This window comes from Perca flavescens, chromosome 14 (genome assembly GCF_004354835.1).
Source record: "Perca flavescens isolate YP-PL-M2 chromosome 14, PFLA_1.0, whole genome shotgun sequence".
Taxonomy (NCBI): Eukaryota; Metazoa; Chordata; class Actinopteri; order Perciformes; family Percidae; genus Perca; species Perca flavescens.
Window position 1 is genome coordinate 17994884 of NC_041344.1, and position 21281 is coordinate 18016164.

General features: G+C 40.3%; 2 protein-coding genes across 3 annotated transcripts in view; both read left to right on the forward strand.

Annotated features, from left to right (window-relative positions):
* Window positions 1-821, forward strand: part of ptdss1b (phosphatidylserine synthase 1b) — a 14971-nt gene extending 14150 nt beyond the window's left edge. The window contains exon 13 of the mRNA XM_028598307.1: window positions 1-821. This exon is cut by the window's left edge and continues 766 nt beyond it. The gene's annotated coding sequence lies outside the window, so the exon portion shown is untranslated.
* Window positions 822-1851: 1030 nt separating this feature from the next.
* nup153 (nucleoporin 153) lies at window positions 1852-20197 on the forward strand. Of its 2 annotated transcripts, none has more exons than XM_028597444.1 (22): window positions 1852-2019; window positions 5223-5442; window positions 5599-5874; window positions 6851-6990; window positions 8881-9009; window positions 9262-9378; window positions 9503-9550; window positions 9722-9775; window positions 11024-11164; window positions 11285-11331; window positions 12071-12206; window positions 13659-13826; window positions 13927-14022; window positions 14128-14212; window positions 14311-14412; window positions 14514-15167; window positions 15335-15511; window positions 16004-16912; window positions 18317-18727; window positions 18901-19119; window positions 19248-19434; window positions 19829-20197. In XM_028597444.1, exons 1-22 carry the CDS (start codon window positions 1888-1890, stop codon window positions 19914-19916), a joined length of 4536 nt encoding a protein of 1511 aa, XP_028453245.1. In that variant the 5' UTR covers window positions 1852-1887; the 3' UTR covers window positions 19917-20197. The 2 variants fall into 2 exon arrangements, with proteins under 2 accessions (XP_028453245.1, XP_028453246.1); XM_028597445.1 differs by having other exon boundaries at window positions 5226-5442.
* The last annotated feature ends 1084 nt before the right edge of the window (window positions 20198-21281 follow it).

Consider the following 21281-nt stretch of genomic DNA (forward strand, 5'->3'; position numbering starts at 1 on the left):
AACTTCACTAAAAAGATCAGTTATTGTTGTGTATGGCATTTTGTAAGTCATTTCTGAATTGGTATGACTATGTGTCAACTTTGTTGATTTAATAATTGATTAATATTGTTTATACAATTACCAAAAGTGACCACATTTTACACATATGTATAATATAGTAAAGTACTGGTATATTCTATGCTTTTTTCCAATCAAAATTACATCATCAGGAAAGATGTTCTAGTCTACTTCAAATGAGAGGAACAACCAAGTGTTACTGAACCAACTGTAGCCTTTACATTTTACCTGTTTTTATCCATCATGAATTTGATTATTGAAACTGTTGAGATGTTTGCAATATTTGTGTGTTTGTAATTAGAGCGATAAGTGTGTGATAGGTGTGGGACAGAGAATACTGTGACATTAAATGCACTAGTACTGTGGGGACATTACATTAGCAGAGGATAATCACTGGTGTGAAATGATCAGTTTCAAAGGCAGTCTTTGCTTTTTTTAATGATAAAAATTTATGAAATGTGACTGTAAGTGACTGGTCCATATAAGCTATTCTTAACATTGTTGAATGATGCATTATAGTTCATATTTAGTGTTAGAATGTGTTTTACAACTTCCAAGTAAGTTAATGTCTGCTTATTGAATTTGTATTGATGTTGTTTGAATTAAACTTTTTCTTGTAACATTAGTCTGCCTTAGTGGTTCTAGTCCTTTGACCGTCTACAAAGTGTCAGACTGCACTGTATTTAATATAAAATGTTGTCAAATGTGTTGATTGTAACCTCCAGTGCACTATACTTGGTATTTCTGATTTGTAATTTCATATGAGTGGGTTTGCTTGTTTTGTAAACATTATTAAATGATCATATCATTTATTTGTTTTTCATTGTTTCCACTCTTGGAAATTTTAGTGTTGTCCATGGGGTGTCTGTGATTTCTGTTTCACACCTACAATATGACAAAGAACTGAACGCTCTTGTGAATAGATTTAAAAAAAAAAAAAAAAAAAAAAAAAAAAATCCTTCACCTCAGTGACATGATGCAGACATACTTTACAATACACACAAATCACAATAGGTTACAGTAGTAGCTTACCACAGGAATGCCAAATTATATGGTAGTATACAAAGTAGGGCTGGGCAATATATTGATATATCGATATACAAGACTAGTTACCGTCTTAGATTTTGGATATCGTAAAATGACAAGTGTTGTCTTTTCCTGTATTTAAAGGCTACATTAGAGTAAAGTGATGTAATTTTCTGAACTTACCAGACTTATTTGCTTTTACCCATTTAGTCATTGTATCCACATTACTGTTGATTATTTATCTAAAATCTCATTGTGTAAATATTTTGTGAAAGCACCAATAGTCAATCCCGCCGCAAACACGACATCAATGTTTTTGTTCAAAAATATTGTGATATTTGATTTACTCCATATCGCCCAGATCTAGTACAGATATTATAGATAGATTATTATTTCATCTAGCAATGTTTTTAATAATCACTTCATTGTTTGGTTAAAAATATATATATCCTCACATTGTGAAACTGAACCCAGCAAATATTGCATTTTGCTTTGCACATTTGTTTTTTTTACTAATTAGGGATTAATCGCTCATCAAAATTGTTGATTAATTTTCTCTTGATTGACTAAGTGATAAATTGACCAATCTTTTCAGCTCTACTAAAATGACTAAAGTATGCTTCCCATCGATAATATAAACAATAACATATTTAAAACCCTTAGCTATATAATTATTTTCATTCAAATGACACAAAATAACCCCACGTTAGAGCCATGTGGTATAAAGTCTTGTCAAACCTTCCTCTTTGTTATGTTCAGCTACTACATTTCCCATAGTTCCTTTGTGAGTGGCCGCCGTGCTGGATGACAGCTATCCGGCGGCGCCGAAACACCGATAGACACTCAGACGAAAAAGCCATGGCGGCCACGGGTGGAGGGAAAATTAGAAGCAGGAGATATCATATCGCCTCTAAACCTTACGCCAAGAGTAAACAGGTAAACCGAATAAAAGTGTTCGCGTCAAAAGCCCGTGTCGAGGACAGTACGATGATTGCAGTGCCATTATGTCTTAGCACTTGTTATTGTTTTGTTGGAGACATTTTATGGCCTGCCGTTAGCGCTCGTGGCCTCCACGCGCTACTAGCATGTAGAGGAAATGCTAGTGAGCTGGTTTATTGGTTAGCAAAACGAGACGGACTTGACCGGTCAAATCAAGGAACCGTGTGAGTCGTTTAGACTAATTAACCAGTATTTAGTAAAGTACAAGTACACACTTGACACGTTGGGATAAACAACGTTGATCTATTCGCAAGTTCTGCTAGCTTAGTTAGCATAATGCAAGGAAGTAGAATTGTAATTATTAGCTGATGTAGCTAATGCTAGCTAGCGTTGGCGAGCAACGCATTGTTGTCTTCGATTCTTAAGTTTTGTAGGCGTCGCAGGGAGAAGTGACATTCTAAATTACACATTTCCACAGCTATGTGTAGCTGCCTTTCATGCATGTTCATTTTGAGATTGTGTTTATGGCCTGTCTGAAATCATTTTGGATGCTAGGCTAGCTAACGCCAAATCTCAGCCAGTTGGATTGCGCAGGAAGCATTGGCTGATTAGGAACCCACATGGTTGCCTGAGTGGATTTACTTGGCGCCTGGACATCAGCTAGCGTTAATGTTGGCCTTTAAAAATCTCTATAATGTTAAGAGTGGACAAGTCGTGTCTTCGTGCGTGGTTGTTTATAATAATGTCAGCCTATTGGCAACTACACTGGGAAGTTTACTTTAAAAATAGAGCCAGGGAGTTTGACGAGAATCTGAATATTGATAATTATACAAGCAACTGATCATTGTTACCAGCTAAAGTTTATCAAGTAGATGCACTCATTTGCCACTTTATTTTGTAAATCTAGTAAACACGATTTGGATGGATGGTCATTGTTTAAGGCTGGCATTAGTTATCCATCCATACCACTGTATTAGGTGTAAACAATTTAGCCAAGCATATAAAGTTAGTTAATGTGATTATTATGACTTATACAGTAGTGATGTAGTGATTTTATAGCGATGTATACAAACTAATATTACTAATTAAGGTTTTTCATTTATTGTATTTCTTGGGCATTGTTGGTTTTTGCTTGAATGTACTTTTTGGTCTACCTTCATTGATATAAATGGGGTGACAAAATTGACACAATTGATTATACAGTGTGGACATTAAGAGATTGGCAGGAATATGCATTCATGCTAACACACTGACAAACATTAACTTGTAATAAGTTTGATTAATTGCAAATATAAGTTGAACAGTGTCTCAGTCATGGCATATACAATTTATGATTATGTTTGAAGTCCATGTAATGTGTCTTGACTAAAGTCAGGAAAAACCAGTGATTATCCAAATCTTGTGTACAGTTGTCCTTAAATGGTGGGTTTAGCTTTTCTTCAATAGCCTGGTTTAGTCAACACTTCTGAATAAAAAGCAGAAGGAGCATGGTTAGACATGTATTGTCTGCAGCATTGCTTTTAATTCTTCTTACAACCTGTGGGATTGCTTACTTAAAAATGTGAGTCTTTCTTTTCAATACAGCTGACTCAACGATCTTAAGGGGTGTAAGGGTACACATTTATTAATGTGAAAAGCTAGAATAAATGTGATGATGCAATGAGCTACTTTAGGTAACTGGCATAACCGTTCAAAGTGATGGCTTCAGAGATAGCAAAACAGGTCATTTAGTCACATGACCAGGCCTGTCCCCAGCAGAAATGCAGCACCCCTAAATCCATATAACAATAGCTTATTTAGCACTAAGTAAACTAGTACTGTGGTGGATATTACACTTGCTCTTGGTTAGTTTAAGTTGGGTGTATTTGCACAAAGGTTAAAGTGCAGAGTGGCCCACAGGTGTATTTTTTTAGATAAGCAGTACACAAGAGGCACACATGCCTCTTATTGGGAGTTGAAAGCTACCATGGGTTAAACAGTGTGCACATGAAGTGACGCACCATCTAGCTAGCCCCTTTTCTCAACCTTTCCCTTCTCATCTACTTTCTTGTCCCAAAAAAATGGGGCAGCATAGCCACAATCTGAAGACATCCAAGTACAGTCCCAATCTAAAGAAAGCTTAAAAAAATAATTTTATGAGTACAAAGTGGCTCGTTTAGACAGGGGAAAAGCCCCAAATTTGTCTAGCTGGACAAAACTGTCAACAGCTTTACACCTTCTTCTTCGTATTGTTCAATGCTGTCCAATACACTCTTCCCTTTTAATAATAGGTCAGTGCGTTCATAGATTATGGTTTTTGTCTGTTGCTTTGTCGTCCTTTCCTACTCCCAACTGCTCCATCCGTTGGGGACATTATGAAAAGGACCTTGAGTCATGAAGCATCTTATGCTGTTCTATTCAACTACTGGAGCAAAATTTTGTGTGACAGCATTTCTGCATCTTTTGTGAAGACGATATACTGTGGACCTAACTCCTAGATCTGCAAACCTATTCAAAAATACTGGATAAATTTGAGTTAGCCAGTTCAGACCTGGAGGTGCCCTGAATATGTAAAGGACTCTTTTTCACTACAGCTTATAAAAATGAATTTCTGGAAATTCTATTACTTTCTAAGTGTGGCGTAGGAGACAGGACTCATCCTTACCGACTGGAATTCATCTTGACCTCAGTACAGTGGGGAACAGCGTCACTGGCTCACTGCTTCACAGAAGCATACACAGTCAGCGCCTGACCCAGTTTCACGCTGTCATACTTGTGTTTTGCTTAGCACTGGGTAGGACTAATGGTTCCTCATTGCAAGTGGGCCTGTGCAGCTTATTCACAAAGTAAATGCAGTGTTAATTGCTTTATTTTGTGGAACTGTTGTATATGACTTGAAAAGGACTTATACCAAATTATGTGGTAGTCCTTTGCCACAAATTCATTATATTTCATTGCCTCAGCATCTTATTGTTATTTTTCACAGTGTTGGTAGTTGGAAAAATGAATCCGCAGGATTCATTAGCAGAACTGTTACATATGCAATGTTTTACATGCATTGACTTTCATGCAATGCTGATTGGTAAGGGGATTTTCTAATGAGGAGGCTACAAATAATTGCCTGAGTTGATGGGACTTTATTTTGTCTATATGCATTTGTCTCTGCTTCTCACTCATTTCATCCGTTGTTCACGGCTTCCTCTCCCTCATGTTTTTATCAGCAGCAGTCAGGCCTCATCAGTCGAGTGACAGACACAGTAAAGAGCATCGTTCCTTCCTGGCTGCAAAAATATTTCAAGAATGAAGATGCTCCTGAAGGAGGAGGGGCTGTTCTGGGGACAGAGCAGAACTGCCAGCCCCCTCCTCCTCCTAATGGCAGCGAAGAGGGACCTCTTCCCTTCGATGGACGTGATTCACCAGAGCCAAGCACCAGTAACGCAGGTAAGGGACTCGGTCTGCCCCTTCGCATCTCATCAAAAAGATTAGCTAGGGAAGTTTATATTCCATGGATGAGAATTGAGTCTAAACATATCTGTGGATGCCAATTCTTATACTGTACTACCAAGCTCATCTGTGACTTCTTTCTCTCTTGCACAGAGCCCTCAACCAGCCGGGCATCCCTGAACTTTCAGGAGTATGTGCTATCTCGACCTCCTCTGAGTCGTTCTCACCTCCACTTTCCCCCGCTGGATGCCTCTTCGCCGACCCTGGGGGCCTCCAGCAGCCTCTTCTCCCAACCATCCACCTCCTCAGCCCCTGGACCCTTTTCCACAGGCTTCTCTTTGGTCAAAGAAATCAAAGATAACCTCTCTCAGCACGAAGATGATAACATCTCCACCACTAGCGGCTTTTCCTCCCGTGCCTCAGACAAAGGTAAAAGCAGAGCATTTGATCAAAAAGTGTTTTCTTTGCATAGATTGACATGTTTGGATGTCTTTAAAGTCTGGGATGTCTGTATAGATGTAAATATAACTGCAGCGTAGTTGCAACATTACAAATCACAAAAAAGTGGGCCGTATTGAGACAAAATCTGTAACTTTCCACACATTTTGCCCTCCGTGGTGGCAAAAGGTAATTGAACTGATGTTCGAACTTCAGTAAAGTATAAAGAGTTTTACGTGTGATGTTTGATCACCTTGTAATTGTGTCTAACAACTGAATGAAAATTCTCTGAAGTGATCAATTCATGTTCTCAGTAATTTATTTTGACGGGATGATAGAATTAAGTTATTTGAATAAACTTTACATGGACAAATTCTCTGTGTGCACGCTATCAGGCTACAATTAAATTTACATTATTGATTGAGACTCATAGCCACTGTAGCATATTTTAACCTTCTGCATTAAAATTATACAACCTATGTCTCAAACAATCTGCGTTCTCTGCATTGTGTTTATATCCCTTTACAATTCCCTTTTGGCTTTTTGTCTGTTTTTATGCCTGGTGCAAAATATTATGTGATGGAAAGAGAACCTGCAGACGGTTGGCTGTTTATTGCAGATGATTGGCCCACCCCTGCACTAGTCATTATGCCGTTGATTTAAAATGTGTGAAACTACAAAAATGGCAGAAAACCCATTTTCTGTGTGATGATCAGGTTTCTTTTTTTTTTTTTTTTTTTTTTTGTCTGTGCCTGCTGACTTTAGGAATCCTTGGTAAATCTATTACTAAACTATTAGTGTTGCAGGAGGTAGAGGCTGGTGTAAGCAACTATATTTCTTTGTGTAGATTGACTCAGGCCTGGAATGTAGAGACTGCACCACTGAGTTAGATTTCTGCTTTGGTGCTCTCTTAAAATGGTTTGAGACGTTATAAAAATCTCTTTTCTTTTTTCTGTCTCTTTAACAGATGTCCCTAATTCCAAAACGGCATCACTTCCCCAACTGTGGTCCCCAGAGATGGACAGAACACACTCTGGGCCTCAACATGCCCAGTCCAGTCTGAAAAGGCCTGCTTTCAACCTGTCTGTATTTGGAACTTCCTCCAATGTGAGTATCTGTGTGTCTGTTCATCAAGATACTGAGCAATGCTTGCTAAAAGAAAAGATCTGTGATGATGATTGATGTGTCAGGGTTTGTTTTAGGTCTGTGCTGCAACGGTTAATCGATTAGTTGTCAACTCAAATTAATTGCCAACTATTTTGATAATCGATTAGTCGGTTTGAGTAATTTTTTAAGACAAAAGTAAGAAAAAAAAAATTTTAATCCAGCTTCTTAAATGTGAATATTTTCTAGTTTCTACTCTCCTCTGTGGCAGTAAACTGAATATCTTAGAGTTATGGACGAAACAAGACATTTGAGGACGTTATCTTGGGCTTTTGGGAAAAAATGATCCATATTATTCACCATTTTCTGACATTTTAGAGACCAAACAATTAATTGATTTAATCGAGAAAAAAACGACAGATTTATCGACTATGAAAATAATTGTTAGTTGCAGCGCTACTACTGAGGAACACTTCCATCTTGCACCTTTTAACGCATGCCACGGCAGTGCCCAAGTAGATGAGTGCAAGAGAAAGTCCAGGAGATGGCGTAAAACTCAACAGAGCCGGTCGGCAGCAGTGAGTCCTAGCCAGATCCCATATTAACAGATTATGCTGAAACAGCTACTACATGCTGCATTTCCTTTTTAGAAACATTTTTGCTTTATTTGCAATCATTTCTCAAAAGCATATGTCTTACAATTATTATCCAGGATATAGTATCCTTTCTCTTACAGAAAGTCTTTGGATCATATAAATCTGTTTTACTACTGTAAGTCTGTTCAGCTTTACAGCTATCAAACATACATAGCTAATGAACAATTCCACATAGATTTTGCAATGTGCATCTTTGATCACCATTGCACTCTCTATGGCCACTACTGCTGTCATTATAATATGAACAATAACTTTGCTATCAGTGGGCAAATTTGCCAACGGTACCTTAGGATAACCTTACGTGAAGCAGGTAATTTAATGTCACAGCTCATATTACATACACTTTAGTTACAAAACAAATGTTTAGGGAACATTACCAAGTTTGTTCATGTTGGTTTAGAGGATTATGCATCCCCACTAACCTAGAAAAAGTTTAAAGCTGTAAGTGAATACAGCGTGTAGCGTGAATACGTGGTCTCCTGCTGCGGGGAGTCAGTGGCAGAGGAACCGCAGGATGCGCTAACGTTAGCTTCTTCTTCAGAGCCCATAATGCTATTTTCCATGTTATGTAGCTGTCATATTTCACAGCAGACTGCCTAAATGTGTATATAGCGAAAACACTAACATGTCAGTCTTGAATTTTGTCTGTGAACCCAAACTCTATGAAAGTGATGTGTACCATTTCAAAGCGACCAATACATTTTAGGTGTAGGTACATTTTAATACCTCAAGTTTCAACTTCAATAATGAATAACTAAGTGACTTTTATTAAATCACGTGCATTATCTGGAAAACCAATGTTACTGTCACTCGCAGCCAGACAGTATCTTGATTTGTTGCATTCAGCACGTTTCCTTTTCATGTGCATGGGTGGCAGCATGCCAGACACCACAACTCAGTCTAGCTGACTCATAACAACTAGTCTGCATTTTCACTCAGATTTCTTCCAAGTATTAAAATAATAATAGTAATATATTTACATTTTCTAAGATACAAAATATTTGACATTTCTTTATTAGCAGAAGAAAACGGCTGACTTTTAAGGGTAAAGAAGTTGAAATACTATTAAATATTGAAAAGAGTGCAGGATGTATTTGCATTCTACTCAATACTGTTTTGTTTAGCTACTTTAAAATGTTGAGTTGATCTTTGAGAATGCCATTGATTAGTAATGCAATGAAATTTAAATCATTTCTCCTAATCCTAATGTAATTTGATTTAACCTTCTCTGTTCCAGTCATCATTAAACAGCACAGTGCTAAACTCCAGCCAGCTCGGAGATTCACCCTTCTACCCCGGGAAGACCATGTATGGTGGAGCTGCTGCGGTCAGGAGCTCTCGTGCTCGTCCTGGAACACCGTACCAGGTGAGCTAGTGAGAACTGCACAGACTTTTGTGTCCATGGTCAAATAATTTATAATAAAAAATAAATAAATAAAAATAACATCATATGATGAGCTAGCGCACTAGTCTTAATTCATATGCATTTAGTGTTCTGGCTGTTCAATTTTAGCAGCCTTTATTGGGTGAGCTCTGACACACATCATAGGAGGAATGTGACTTTATTGTGAATATTATTAATTGAATTGGACACTAAATTAGCTCATCTGATCTGTAGGCCCCAGTGAGGAGACAGATCAAGGCCAAGCCTGCTGGTGCTCAGCCCTGTGGGGTGACGAGTGCCACAGCCAGACGCATCCTTCAGTCCTTGGAGCGCATGTCAAGCCCGCTGGCTGTGAGTGCACACACCCACACCATCTCTGTTCAAACTTTATTTCATCTCAAAGTTTGACAGTGGTTAGACATTCAATATTTTGCCAATTAACATAATGTGATGCATTTATATTTTTCTTCTACAGGATGCCAGGAGAATCCCAGCAGCAGCCGCCTCCTCCCCCCTGTCAGCAGTAAGAGCTTTTGATATATATTTACATGTATTGTAAGCATTTGTTTGCATTGACACATTTTACAATACATAACTGTATGCGATTATAAATCCTGACATCAAAACCACCTATAAACCTCTGGTTTTGTCTAACAATAAAATGTGTTTCTTACATGAATTTCTGTCTTTGCAGTCAATGGATGGCACAAATCTAGATGTTTCACCTTTCCAGTCGAAAAAAAAACGTGTAAGTACAGATTTTAAAATTCTTGTGATGGTATCCTCATGCTTGGTTTGTCAAAAATTCCTTTGCGTGTAGCTATCAACATTGAGCCTTGTTTTTCCAATTTCATAACTGTGTCCCTGTATAACTTTAAGCTTACTGCAAATCAACAACCAAATTTCACTTGTGTCCTCTGCCCAGTGTGTTTTGCGATTTAGCAAAAGGCTTAGTGATATGAACAGCGATATCATTGTACAAACCCAGCAGCACTTGTTGTGGTTTGTCCTCCTGTCATTTCCTGTCCTACAGTCTGTTGGCCTCCTTTATACCCGTTAACAGTATTCTCCTCGTCTGATAGACGTGTGTGTGTGTGTGTGTGTGTGTGTGTGTGTGTGTGTGTGTGTGTGTGTGTGTGTGTGTGTGTGTGTGTGTGTGTGTGTGTGTGTGTGTGTGTGTGTGTGTGTGTGTGTGTGTGTGTGTGTGTGTGTGTGTGTGTGTGTGTGTGTGTGTGTGTGTGTGTGTGTGTGTGTGTGTGTGTGCGCTGGACTTATCCTTAGTAATAACTGTTAGGCATTCCCAGCTGTGACAGCTGCTTTGTAAATCAACAACTATTGACCCTCGCTGGTCCAAAACAAGAGAGCCTACTATGTAACGTGGCCTTTCATGATTGATTGTGGGGTTTGTGTCCACAACAATGCACAGAACATCGTGGCTGCACGACTGGTATAAGTCCGCAGCTGTCCGGACATGGAGTGCGGAAAGTATGTCCAAGCCTCCCAAACTGGGACTCCGTTGCCTGCTTTTTGTTTAACATAGATCGATTGACGAGCATCGGCTAGCGGTCAAAAAAACACAGCTCAAACACAAAAAACCGCCGTTAGCTCCAACTTTGGCTAGTCCGTTAGCACTAGCATGTTTGTTCTAAACTAGCTTCGTTATTACACTTAGATCGTTTCCAAGCTAACTAGCGTCTCTCTCGACATTTCTCAGTGTTTTCATTCCTATTTTTCATTTGAATGTTTTTGCTGCGTCCGGAAAATTAACGAGCGACGTCATCGCGTTATAATCGATTATGGTGGGCCACTGCATCGTCCATGTCCGCGATGCAATGCATTGATTATTTTATTAATTGCAACGCCTCTAGTGTGTTCAGGGGACGGGCAGCTAGCAGATAGTGAGGAGAGGTTTGCTGTATGTGACAAAAAATGATGTAGCCTAAAAAACGTGTCAAATCACTCGGAGCACCTTTTAACCACCTTTTCTTTAATTCAGATGGATTCCACCCTCCCACCGGTGCAGAGGTTGGTGGTTCCTGCTGCAGTGTCGGTCTCAGGAAACCGCTCTGTCTCCTTCAGGCCGACGTTGACTCCTGGAGGAGTGAGCCGAACTCTGGACAGGACCCCAAAAGACACGGTCAGAAACCCAGTGCTGGATTATATCACGACAAAACATTGTTGCTCTATATAAAACTTGCAGCCAAATAGACTCAATACAAACTTGATGCTAAATTTGTTGCCATTTATTTTCCCTTAGCCCACAAGACAATCACCGCAACTACCTGAAGCAACCCCATCTCGAAGGTAAGACTGGGTTGCTCTAATTCATCAGCAAAGAAACCTTTACTTGAGTAAAAAAAGCAAGCCAACATAACCTAATCGCAACGATGCTAGTTATTGCCAAACATGTTTGTGTTTGTATGCCTGACGGCTCTCTGTATCATGTTTAGTTTAGTTTAGTTTACTGGTTGCCTGTCGCTCTCAGAATCCATTTTAAGATTTTATTATTTGTTTTTAAATCTTTAAATGGATTGGCACCTTCTTATCTAGCTAGGTTGATTTTACATACCCCAGTCAGAGCACTTAGGTCAAATGACCAGCTTCTTTTGGACTGTCCCAGATCCAGACTGAAAACCAGAGGGGACAGAGCTTTTTCAGTTGCAGGTCCTAAGCTCTGGAATCCTCTTCCCCTCAATATTAAAGCAGCTAGCTCTATCGAGTCTTTTAAATCACTTTTTAAAAACTCATCTTTTCGAAATGGCTTTTAACACAAGCTGAGCTGTGACATTGTGAATATTGTTTGTAATCATGTTTACATATGTTTTAATTATTATTGTTTCTAAGATATTATGTTTTCAGTGGGTTTTTACTTCTTCTTTTTAGCGAATTAGTTTGCTTTTTATAATGTTTACCGGTATCTAGTATCTGTACAGCACTTTGGGGCAGTAGTGACTGCTTGTAAATGTGCTCTATAAATAAACTTGACCTTGACCTAGTTTGTTTTACTTACTTTACATGTTCCTGTCTACCCCTTCACTACTAGCACATTGGGTTCCAGTAGCCCAGCCTATCCTCTGTTCAGCACGCCTGCAGCCAGCAGCGTGAGCTCTGGAGGAGGAAAGATGAAGAGAGAGAGGACCACTACACGGCCTTCCTCTAAACACCCTGAAGAGGAGGAGGTAAAGGCCTTGCATTTAAAAAAAAAAACAACCTCAAAGCTCTGTATCCAAAAACTATGTGTATCGACAATAACATTATTCATTTTTTATATCCTAACTAGAGGTTGACTGATATGGGTTTTTCTCTTGCCGGTCTTTAGAAGTTGGGGTCAGCCTATTTGAAAGATAAAATAGAACACTAATAATTATTTAAGAAGATGCACAAAATTACTCAAAAAAAAATTTATTGAAAACTTCACCAATTTGCACTTGTATACTTAAATTAAAAATGTATAATGTAAAAACATATTGTATAAATAATGTATAAGAAAAAAACCCGAAACAGGTAAGAGAATAAACTTTGTCAAACATGCATTTGGCCTTCCTTGGTGTTGGCTGGGCGAAGTGATGCCATAAGGGGGTGGTTTTCTTTTCAGCCATCAGACTATAATGACTGAAAAAGGGGGGAAATACAAGGTTAAGTTAGTATTTTTTGTATAGTATCTTCAAGTCATTTTATAGATGTAAAATCAAACTTTTTTTAATATATATAATTCAGCAAATAATACAAGTAATAAGGCTAAAAACATTTCTATCATCTTCCCATCTTTTTTTTTGGCCTTTTCCTTGCAGGTCATTGAACAGATCTGATAATCAAATCAAATCAAAACTTTTATTACAGACTCAAGGTCCAAATCACCCACAACAATACATAAATACATATCAATAAACGCACATGCATACACACCTACCTACACATTTAATAAATATAAAAACAAACAAATTTAAAAAAAAAATTATTGTTCTACCAGGAGACAATTATACCAATGTTTCCACATACGGGATTGGTAGCGTGTAGTGCTTAGACATATGTCAGTTAAGCCCATTATTATTTCATTTTGTGACCCATCAAGCCGACACATGAATTTAAACATTAGGTTTCTTAAAACAGCATGAAAGGTATTCACTCTTGCAACCACAAACATCTCACTTGCACTACACCATCTTGGTTTTGTGAGTAATATTCTCATTGCGTCATTATATGCTACTTTCAATTTTAAAAGACTTGCCTTTTTATAGTTTGACCACAAGTGCGCAGTATACAACGGTGTGCAATATGCTTTGAACAGAGATATCTTTACACCAGCCATACATGCCCTAAATTTACGTAAGAGACTATTGGCTTGTGCATACATCATGCGACATTGCCTGTAAATATCTTCATTGTCTGTCATTTTATCCGTGATAAAATGACCAAGGTATTTCACCCTTTCACAGACACTAAGCGTATTATTAGCCAATTTAAAATCGGGGAAATTCAAACCATTCAAAATTCAAATAATGTGCCTTGATGCATTCAGATCAATATCAAACATGGGTTTATCTTATTTTATCATTGGTCTGAAAGATGCGCTGTTCTGAAATGGCCGACAATGGTACACAATGATACTCCTGCTTGTGTTCTGACTTTAGGTGTCTGAGGTACTGGACCTACCAACCATTTCACTTCCCATCAGCACCTCTGCCTTGCCCACCTTCAGCTTCTCCACACCTCTTCCACCTCTCACCACCTCCACCACCATCAGCACGTCCCCCAATCTCACACCTGTGACTCCCGCTAAGGAAACAGTCACAAATAAGGTCCGTCTTAAAATTGTCTCATTACCTTACAACGCTACTACCAGTCTAAAGGGTTAACAACATTATTTATGCATATTGCAAATTTTCATGTTTCTTCCAGGAGCCACAAACGACCTCACCCCTCTGTGCACCGTATACATTTTCCTCCCCTATTGTCAAAGCAACTGCTGCTAGTCCTCCTTCCTTTTCCCCCTCAGTAAGTAAACAGTTTGTCTCCTAATGATAACTAATTGATAAGACAACTATTTACAATAGTAACATGATAATAATTATGATAATAATATGTATGTATTGTTTGTAGGCTGGATTCACGTTTAGTGCACCTGTAGCAAAGTTAGCTCCCTCCATGTCAAATGGGAAGCTGGCCTCTCCCATAGTGGCTGCAGGTAAGAGTTTTCTTACACTTGGCATGATGCTGACTCTATGCCTTTACTGAGGAAACTTGATCTCAGGTTTGATCTTTGTGTTTTCATGTGTTCTACAGTGAAGTCAGTAGCTTGCAAAAGCACAGAAGATTTTGAAGGACCCTTCAAACCAGCCAAGACCCTGAAGCAGGGCAGTGTGTTGGATCTTCTCAAAGCACCTGGTTAGAGTCAATAACTCATTACACATTTACAGTGTTTGGTTTGCATGGTTTGGTTCACAAGGTTGTGTGCTGTTTTAATCCTTTACTTGTTCTGTGTCTAGGCTTTGCCTCTCCTGTTGTTCGGACTTCCCCCGGCCCAGACAACGCTCTCCTGCAGATCTCCACACAATCCACAGCCCCCTCCTCCACCACCTCAACCACCTCCTCCCTCTCTTCAACAGCGTTTGGAGATGCATTCAAAGCCCCGCCAGGCTGGAGCTGTGATGTCTGCATGGTGCAGAACAAGCCATCAGACACAAAGTGTGTTTGCTGTACAGCACCACAGCCCAATTTATCCTCTGGCAAGTCTATGGACAGTAAACCTTCAGCCGCCACCTCGGTTGGGCTAGAGAGCAGCGGCAGCATGAACACCACCTCCACCACTACAACCACTGCAGGTTTTGGCACAATTTTCTCCAAACCTGCAGGAACTTGGGACTGTGACACATGCCTTGTTCTAAACAAACCTGAAGCAGTAAAGTGTGTGGCCTGCGAAACGGCCAAACCTGGGACAGGGCTTAAACCCTCACTGACTCTTCCTTCTGCCTTCTCAGCTGTTAAGTCTGTGTCCACACCCACAGCCCCCCTTTCTACAGGGTTCATTGGATTTGGAGACAAGTTCAAAAAACCTGAGGGTGCATGGGAATGTGATACATGTTTGGTAGAAAACAAGGCAGAGGACACAAAGTGCGTGGCCTGCATGAGCGCTAAACCAGGTAATGAGAGCCCGACCATGGTGATGTTGGTATTTGACATTCTACAAAGTGTTGAATTTTTGTTTTCCATAAGAGTATAATTCCATTAACTGCCATTGATGTATTGACCTCTTAAATGGCAATTGTTAGTTTACTAAAGCATATTTCTTTACTCATCTTTACAACAGGAGCTTCAGCTGGAGCCTCTTCAGCCAGCAGTGCTCCAGTGTTTGGGTTGGGAGACGCATTCAAGAAGCCAGTGGACGCCTGGGATTGTGACGTCTGTCTTGTACAGAATAAGGCTGTTGATGTACAGTGTGTTGCCTGTCAGGCAGCCAAACCTGGAGCTAGCGTGGAACCCAAAGGTAACAAAAGTGACCCACTTTTTGGTGTTCTGTGTTTTAAAGTAAAGATTTCCAAAGCCAAATGTTACTCACCTTTTTGTATAAATCGTGTGTGTGTGTGTGTGTGTGTGTGTGTGTGTGTGTGTGTGTGTGTGTGTGTGTGTGTGTGTGTGTGTGTGTGTGTGTGTGTGTGTGTGTGTGTGTGTGTGTGTGTGTGTGTGTGTGTGTGTGTGTGTGTGTGTGTGTGTGTGTGTGTGTGTGTGTGTGTTGTTTCTTGATGCATGGTTCTTATAGGTATTATCTATGCATTAGGGCAGTATGATATTGATGCGACCCAGATGAGGTGTTGCTCAATCTGTTTGTTAGCATCATATTAAACGGTCAAGATAACAAATACAAAATCCAGAGAAAATATTACGTTTTGAGAAACCTGAGACTTTTGCAATAAAACCTGTACCTAATCCAGACTTTTCACCTTTTTTTAATTTTTGTTATCCTTTTGTTTCTCTTCAGCTTTTGGTTCATCTTTTGTTTCATCAGCTGGTGGGACTTCCGGCTCTAGTTCTGGAGGTTTTAAGTTTGGTACATCAGACAGTACGTCTGTATCTGGTTTCAAGTTTGGAGGCTCATTGACAGAGTCCTCATCGTCAGGTGGATTCAAATTTGGTGTCCCATTTGGAAGCTCCTCCTCAGAAACAACTTCTAAAGACGATACTGCCTCATCAGGGTTCAAATTCGGCAGCTCATCTGAGGGCTTTAAATTTGGGGCTGCCTCTAGTGATGACAAAAAGTCAGACGAAACTGCCACAGGTTCTGGGTTTAAGTTTGGAACCAGCGGTGGGATAGCATTTGGAACTGGATCATCTAGCACAGTAAATAACTCCCCTAAGGGTGGCTTCACTTTTGGACTGTCAAAACCGGAAGAGAAAACCTCAGACACCACTTCATCCTCTGTTAGTTTCACTCCTCCTGCTTCCTCTCAAGAGAAAAGTGACAATGCAGCATCATCGAATGACACCACATCCACCAACTCCTCCACCACCACAACTACCACCACTGGGTCTGTATTTGGGAGATTGGGCGAGCGAAGTTTGGCGGCCACAACACCGCAAGGTGGCTCTACGTTTGGATCCTTACAGGCAGACAAAGAGTCAGCTGCTCCCACCTATACCTTTGGGAAGCCAGACGAAAAGAAGGAAGCCACTGCCTCCTCAGCTCCGTCTGCCTTCCTCTTTGGTGCTGCTAATAAAGATGCAGATGCTGCACCGGCCGCCTCAGGAGGATTTTCCTTCAGCAAGCCCAGTGCTCCAACAGAACAACCTCCCCCTGCGTATAATTTTGGCAAGCCAGCAGACAAGAGTGAAACGTCTACCACTGAGGCCTCAACGGGACCCTCTTTTACCTTTGGACAAAGTGCTACAGGTGAGAGAAAGTTTGGACAGTGATACTGTAGTAATTATTTTGTCAAATGCTATGCTTTCTGTTCATATACAGTATAACTCCTTGATAAGTTCTTTTTATAAGTTTTCATTTGTTTTCTTTAAAGGAAAAGTTTTTGTTAATGACTTTCTGTCACCAAATTTATTGCTGAGCTGTGGGTGACACAACATCCTACTGTAAACACCTAAACCATCATTTGATCACTGCAAGCTTTTTCTTTCCGCTGAGGTGCCCATGAACAAGGCCATCAACCCCCAACTGCTCTGGTGGAACTGCTCAACAGCCAACAGAACGGCTTGTAGTTGTAGTTAGCGAGTTTAAGTTTAAGGCCTTCAAAAACAAAAGAGCATTGTTCTCAGTAAACTTGTGCACTGTGGGCACACCGCTGCGTTAACTATAGTAGGTTAAAGTTGAAACAGATGTTCAAAATCAAGCCAAAGTTAGTGTAACTAGTATTGCACTTTCATAAATTTGAGAATGTGGAGAGTGTGATTGATTCAAAATTGAAGTGGCAGAGGCCGAGATAAATATAGTATATATGTAAACGATTTGTGTTGTCCTAACATAACCTTAATGACATCCTCAGGGGTATTAGAAAGCTCCCCCTTAACCAAAGAAGACATACAATTGTGTTCACAGACTATTCCGTCACCAGTACACTGACTTTAATGTGAAAAATCAGTGTACTGTCCCTTTAACCACTGTACTATATTAAACCTCATAATCAATGTAACGATGCATCTTAAATTGGTTAAAAATCAAGTTTTAAATGTGTAAAGATTACAACTGGTTGAGATAAAAAAAAATAATAATCGCGATGCAATTTTTAAACTACATAGGGCAGTTCGCTTGGTAACATACAGCAGGTAACGTTAGCCTGCCGTTGGCTGTTAACGTGAGCTGGCTACGTATAACAGTCTACAGCTAAAGGCAAAGGAGACTAGCTGCACTTTGGTCGGTAAACACCAGAGACTGGACTTTTAGTGTTGCGTTTGGGTCCAGCTCCGTAAGCTTGTGTTCATTGTTGTTGTAAAATACCCTTTCAGCCATCTAGTTTCTTCTTTTTGTTGTTTAACAGCAATTGATAGGTGAGAAAAGGGGTTATAAGTTATTACATAATTTTTTTTAATTTAACCATATGGTCCTTAGCAATAAACAAGCCTTTAATTTTTTATTTTTTGTTATTTAAGATAAAATACTATTTCAGTTGCAGTTTTGAGGACACATCTGCTGTTTTGCACAGTTTATACAAATAAAGAAATATTTTTCAGTCATTTCCTTCTGTTAAAAGAAATCGTGAGAAAATCTTATGAAGGTAAAATCGGGAATCGTTGTGTACGAGTGTATCGTTGCATCCCTATTAATCAACTATTCCTTTCCCAACAGAGTCTTCTGCTGCTCCTAAACCCGCATTTTCCTTTATGGCTAGTAATCCCACCAACACTGTCAACTCCACCACCTCGTCGTCCACCACCCCGACACCCAGTCTGTTCGGCGGCAGCAGCAGCTCCACTCAGGCTCCTGCTCCTTCTGCAGCTCCTAGCAATTTCATGTTCGGTCAGCCGGCTGCAACCGCAAGTGATGCTCCTCCAGCTAAAGCCTTCGTCTTCGGACAGAGTCAGGACAGCCAGCCGGCTGCCCCGTCAGCTGCTCCTCTGAACTCTACTCCAGCCCCCTCTCAGCCCTTCCTCTTTGGTGCTCCTGCCAGTGCTGCTGCTCCTCCTCCAGCTGCTGCTCCATCCTTCGGCTTTGGAGCAGCAGCTCCTGCTGCGGCTGCTGCTGCCGCCTCCTCTTCAGGTCTGTATTTGTTCATAGTGTTTGTTTCAGATCATAAGCATGATCCTGATGTCTGTTTCATACTTGAGCGACAACAATGAAACATTCACATTCAATATTATTAAATGTTTTTTTTTTATATATATTTATAATCTGTACATGTATTGAAATCTTTGTTTCTTTTTCACAAACAGCTCCATCTGCAGCTCCCTCTCCATTTGCATTCAGCTCGGCCTCCTCTGGTGGATTCGGGGCCAACCAGGCTCCTTCATTCGGTTCATCCTTTGGATCCCCCTTCACAGCCACACCTTCCCAGCCCCCAGCATTCGGAGCCAAACCCAATGCCGCCCCTGTCTTTGGACAGCAAACCAACTCCACACCTGTATTCGGGGCAGCTGCTAATTCTGCACCAGGTGGGTAACTGTGATGGTATTCTATTTTCCTTTCAGGTTGTCCATGGTACCAAAGGCTCCTGTTCCTTACATTAGTAAAGTATGTTTATAATAAGTTCAAACATGTAAATGTGGCACATTTCTATCAGGTGGAGGCTTTCAGTTTGGAGCAGCCAGTGCATTTGGAGCCACAAACAACGCCTCAGGAGGAGTGTTTACTTTTGGAGCAGGATCAGCAGCTTCTCCTGCCCCCCCAGTCAACCCCTCCATTGCACCCCAGCCAGGACCGCCTGGAGGTGGATTCAACTTTTCACAACCCCCCGCATTCAATATGGGGTATGTTGCATTTCCTCAGGTTACAAAATTGTATTACGTTTTCTGAGTCACACACAGTAGCTGTGCTTTTATTAGAGATGTTTAATAAATTGTCAACATTTTCTGTATATTTCAAAACTCTGTTAACAGTCTGAAATATATCTTATCTAATGTACATTTGACTAGAGTGTAATGTGGTCAAATAGCAGAATGTTAGTTTTAATACAATACTACAGATTGGTATCCATGTTGGTGAGTTCATCTTTTAGCTGGGATGAGGTGTAACACAGTTTGTTAAGCATTAATATTGCCTAATCAGTGAACCAACAATCAAGTCTGTGCATATTTGAGCTGTTTCTGATGGCAGTGTTTGTTGTGATGCTTATAATAATGGGAATGTCAATTGCTCTTCCAGGTCAGCGAAGTCCTTCACTGCCTCCCCTGCTGGACAGCAAGCGATTGCTGGGCGAAAGATCAAGACTGCGGTGCGACGCAGAAAGTAGAGCCCAGTGGACCCAACTATAAAGTAGACTTGACTTTGACTTGACTGTATCCCCACTGAAGGCTGAGTAAAGTCCTTGTCAGCTAGACAAACACTGAAATGACTTTGCGTGAGAAGAAGGGCCGAGGCTTTGGGCCACTTGGTGCTCGGGCTGGACGGTAAGGCCTTGTTTCAGCTGTAGGCTGGGCTGATTATTCTGAGGTTTTCACATGTAGACTGGAGCTGTTAATATGTGAGACTAATCCCACAGGACTTCACCTGAAAAACTGTTGACTGAACAATGACACTGACTTAGAAAACAACAATCAAGCAAGGACCCCTGCTCAACATGATGAAACAACAAGACCGTCATATCTATATTTTCAACACTGGCAAATGTCTGCTAGACTTTAGGCATGACTTTTTGTAATAAAATTACAAAGGCAAAACTAAAGAGTTGTGAGTGTACACAAAATCGTATTAATTAGTATGGATGATCAGGTTATGAGCCGTGATGTACAGAGAGGTAGTGACAGCTGTGCGGCACATCTCCATTGTTATCCTAAAAACTATTTAGACTGCTCCTCTTACAGGAATCAAGGTGCCGTTGGAGATGTGGCCATGGTGTTGGTGCAGTGTGCTGTATGTACAGGGATGAGCGTGTAATCTTTGTGGTGAATGCAGCGTGCTTGTTTTTTTTTCTCCCCCTCTTATGTACAGACTTGAGGTGTGTTTGGTTATTTGTATATGCTGAGGTTGCGTGTCGGTGTGCGTATGAAAACTGAACGACTGAGTTATCACCTGGGCCGCTAGCGCCACCATAGGTGAGCAAGCAAATGAATGTTTAAAACAAACAAGGGCAGGAAGGAGGGAAGGTGTGGGAGAGGGAAAAAACGTATCCATGCACTGTGGAGGATGGACCGGGCCTGAGGCTTGTGCCCTAGTTCAACTCCTTTTCGGACTTTGTAAATGCATAGTTTCAGAACTCTGTTACTTGCTTGATTCTTTGACCTCTCTGGTTCGCTCCACTACTCTGCTTTTTGTGCCGTCTTGTCTCTCTCTCGCTCCATCCTGAGTCCTTATACTCTCCCTTTACCTCTCTCTGCCTCTCCCTCTTTCTTTCTCTCTCTCTCTTAATTGGCCTTTCAATATTATTATAAAAACCTGTAAATAGTGATGTTTTTTTTTATCAGTGAAGTTGACTTTTTTGTGTTACCAACTCTGCATTCAGCATTTATGTCTTTAGAATTTATGTAAATTCCTATATTCAAAGTTGCCCGAATCCATTTAAAAGGAGCTTAAATGCAAATTGGAGAGCCTTTGATGACTAAAGGTATATTGGCTTTTCTGATCCACTTTTGTTTGGACCAAAACCAGTATTGTACAA